At 40.0% G+C, this 3,932-nt stretch overlaps 1 protein-coding gene across 1 annotated transcript; it reads left to right on the forward strand.

The window, feature by feature from the left end:
* Positions 1-1,335: 1,335 nt before the first annotated feature.
* On the forward strand, positions 1,336-2,379 carry LOC118553737 (trace amine-associated receptor 4-like). Its single transcript, XM_036120859.2, has one exon. It carries the CDS (start codon positions 1,336-1,338, stop codon positions 2,377-2,379), a length of 1,044 nt encoding a protein of 347 aa, XP_035976752.2.
* The last annotated feature ends 1,553 nt before the right edge of the window (positions 2,380-3,932 follow it).

The following is a 3,932-nucleotide window of genomic DNA, read 5'->3' on the forward strand; positions in this document are numbered from 1 at the left end:
ACATTTGATTGGCACAATTAAAACATATCTAAAGAAAAATGCAAATCTGAGAAATTAAATTATTGTATCCAGAGCAAATAAAATGTGCCATGATGTTAAAATTCCAAATAATACACATTGGAAAAAATTGCTGAGCTCTATAATAGCAAATATGGTAAATTATTTTCAAAGGTACTTATATTCTCGTTTAATGTATTCTTCTCAGGCTAAAGTCCACTTCTCCAACCTGGCTTTAGATCTCAGTAATGGTTGTCCTTGGTCATCAGAGTCACAGACCCAGTGCTGGCACTGGAAAAACAAATCAAACCTCAGTCATACCCTGGGTGAGTCAGTCTCATTATTTTCACATTTTCAGGGCAAGAGCATAAATTATGTAAAGTGACAGTTTAAACAATGAGCACGCCTGTCTGTCAAATTTGTTCCCAGTAGAAGCCTTGCAATCTGTGGACAAGGAGACCTCAACTTAAATTTGAATTCGTGGATGCAGTTGCTATATGAATGGAGATTTACAGAATCTTTCATTTCAGTATTCCCTCCTCCTTTTTTCTGAGATTACTCATGTATATAATTTTGTAGGCTTTAGCACATTTTCAGTTTACCATAAATTGTTCTAAATGCTAAAAACTATATTGTTCACATTGGAAAGAGAAATGTTTCTTAAATTAAATAGTGTGTATCAAGCAACAGGATCCGAAGAATTTGCAAATACCCACAAGAGAAATTAAGGGGAAAAAAAACCACAATCTTTAGATTGTAATTATTGTTTGAGTTAAACACTAAATAATGGTTCCATAGGTCCCAGTTATTCTTGAGGGGCTTTTATCAGCAAAATGGTTAATTTAAGTGGAACAGAGAAAATTCTCGATCTGTCTATAGATTTGGCATCCTGAGAAAGGGCTACATAGTAGTGCAATCAGAACATGGGCATTTACCTGGGTTGCTTAGGTGGTTTTAACTGGGTTACTTAGACGTTGGGTGACAATATTCATTTAGTTGTCTTTAGTTCCTTCCTAGTTAAGGGACAGTCTTTAGACTAATAGTATTAGCATCTCCTGAGAGCCAGTGAGAATTACAGACTCTCAACGTCCACCCCAGAATCAGAATCTGTGTTTTAAAAAGATCCTTAGGTGATTCCTATGTACTTTAATATTTGAATTTGAAAAGTAATGCTCCTGGTAGATAGGGAGTTCAATTTGGGATTAGAAATGCAGCTAGCTGGGCCTCTCTGAAAATTTGCCCACCAACAGTTTTCCTTGTTTTTCCTCTTTCTTTCACAGAAAGGAGAGAAGCATAGTACTTTTGCAAAAGACTAATAGTATCTGCAGGACAAAGACAATGAATTCACCTGATCTTTGGAACACTTCAGAAGTACAGTTTTGCTTTGCTTTGGTCAACAATTCATGCCCTAGAAATGTGAGGTCTGTGCGGAGTGTGTGTGCCATGTACGCTATCATGATGGGTGCTATAGTGATGACCATGCTGGGCAACCTGGTTGTGATCGTTTCCATCGCCCACTTCGAGCAGCTCCAGTCCCCAACCAACTTCCCGATTCTCTCCATGGCCACCACTGGCTTTTTGTTGAGCTGTGTGGTCATGCCCTTCAGTATGGTCAGGTCCATCGAGTCCTGCTGGTATTTTGGAGACCTCTTGCGCAAAGTCCACAGCTGCCGTGACATCATGCTCTGCACCACCTCTATTTTTCACCTCTGCTTCATCTCAGTGGACCGCTACTATGCTGTTTGTGACCCTTCGCATTATGTCACCAAAACTACCATCCCTGTGATAGAGGTCTTTCTGCTCATCAGTTGGTCCATTTCCATCTTTTTTGCCTTTGGCCTGGCATTCTCAGAGTTCAACATAATTGGTGCAGAAGACTTTGTTGCAGCCATTGACTGCACAGGTTTGTGTGTATTGATATTTAACAAGCTCTGGGGGGTGCTGGCCTCCTTTACAGCCTTCTTTCTCCCTGGGACTGTCATGGTGGGGATTTACGTACACATTTTCACAGTAGCTAGGAAGCATGCTAGGCAAATTGGCATGGGTCCTACCAGGAAACAGGGAGGGTCAGAAAGCAAAATGAAAGTATCATCCAAAAAAGAAAGGAAGGCCACGAAGACCTTAAGCATAGTCATGGGAGGGTTTGTGCTGCGCTGGCTGCCCTTTTTTGTCTTGATGATCACAGACCCTTTCATTAATTTTACAACTCCTGAAGATTTGTACAATGTCTTCCTCTGGCTGGGTTATTTCAATTCCACTTTCAATCCCATTATATATGGCATGTTTTATTCCTGGTTTCGCAAAGCATTGAGGATGATTGTCACGGGAACCATCTTCCACCCTGACTCTTCCACCCTAAACCTATTTCCTGCAGATGCTTAGGCAATGTTCTCCATTCTCCAAGATTTTTTCCTGGTACAGAATCTTGGATGCTCTTTCCCCCAAAGATAGGGCCATGGACTTACTGGATAAAGATATTCTTCCAGTTGGTGTTATGGACACCTAAGTAAGAGCAATAGATCTAGCTCTCTGGGTGTACCAGAGCTACCAAATTGGTCAATTTCTGGGGTTCTGGGGGAGGCACCTCCAATAAAAAGAGACTCTGCCCCATGGCTTGCTGATTCCTGAATTTACACAGTTAGGGATTTAGAATTTCATTCCTTTGGTTTAAATCAAATAGGGATCTCCTTTTTTTCTTAGAAATATCAGAAGGGGAGATACAGTTGGTCTTCACCCACTGACAGCCACACCAAGTTTATCTAAATCTTTCTTAAGATTATTGTTATATCTTAGAGGAGTGGGGGAGAGAGCTTCAGAACACTGGGAGCCTGGATTATTGAGCATGTGAGTAATGTGGAAGGGGAAAAGGAAACAAGCACAGCTACTTTCATTTTGTTTTTTGTTTGGTTTGGTTTGGTTCTGACTTAAACATCTTTCAAAAAGAATTGATGTGAGTTTTCTAATATTTTGATAAAATTGAACTGTCTTATTGAATAAGAATGAATAAAGAAAGAGTTTAGTAATATATTCTTTCTCCCAATAAATAATTGTATATATACACACATATACATGAAGAGAGAGTGTGTGTATATACATATAGGTGGTATTTCCATCTCTTTGAGTGTCTGTGTGTACATACTAATTATTCACCAAGCTTGAGCTTCATTCACAAACTGAAGTTCCTGCCCTCCCCCAGAGTTTTAGGATAATACTTACTGCCTCAAATGTCTCTACATGTCTTTTTCTGTCTTTCTCTTCTTTCTACCCCATAAACTTATTTTGTCCTTTACAATCTTCTTTTCATCCTTCACACCATCTCTCTGTCTCTCTAATCTGGTGGTTCTCAACCAGGGACAGATTTGCCCCTTGTGGACGTTTGGCAATATCTGGAGACTTTTTTGGTTTTCACAACCAGGGAGGGAGTTATACTGACATCTAGAGGGTAGAGGTAAGGAATGCTGCTAAACAGTCTACAATGCACAGAGCAGTCCCCACAAAAAAGGTTATCTGGCCCCAAACTTCAATAGTTCCATGGTTGAGAAACCCTGCTTTAACCTTAGCTAAGCTCACAGCTTCAATATTCACGTCTATGTAGATTTCTCTCAAACGTATTTCTTTTCAGCTGTATCATTTCTTCCAAACTTGAGTCCTTCATTTCTTACTACCAACGAAGTATCTTTTTGAATGCTCCAACAAGATCTCAAACTCAATGTATCCAGCATCCTCCCTCTATGCACACCCCACCACCCCAAACCTGTTTCTCTGACTCCTGCTTTGACCAGAGTTGAGTGCACACAGGTGTATTGGTTCCTCACTAGACTATAAGCTTATTTTGTGTGACACTATGTCTTTCTATTTTCCAATTTTGTGTCCCACAGTGTCTAGTATGGTTCCTTTCCCCTAAAAATCTCTGAACATGTTCACTGGATAACTGA

This window comes from Halichoerus grypus, chromosome 9 (genome assembly GCF_964656455.1).
Source record: "Halichoerus grypus chromosome 9, mHalGry1.hap1.1, whole genome shotgun sequence".
In the NCBI taxonomy this organism is placed as follows: Eukaryota; Metazoa; Chordata; class Mammalia; order Carnivora; family Phocidae; genus Halichoerus; species Halichoerus grypus.

Bases quoted from the DNA above. Each gene is read 5' to 3' on its own strand.
- LOC118553737 (XM_036120859.2), top strand. From the start codon at position 1,336: ATGAATTCACCTGATCTTTGGAACACTTCAGAAGTACAGTTTTGCTTT.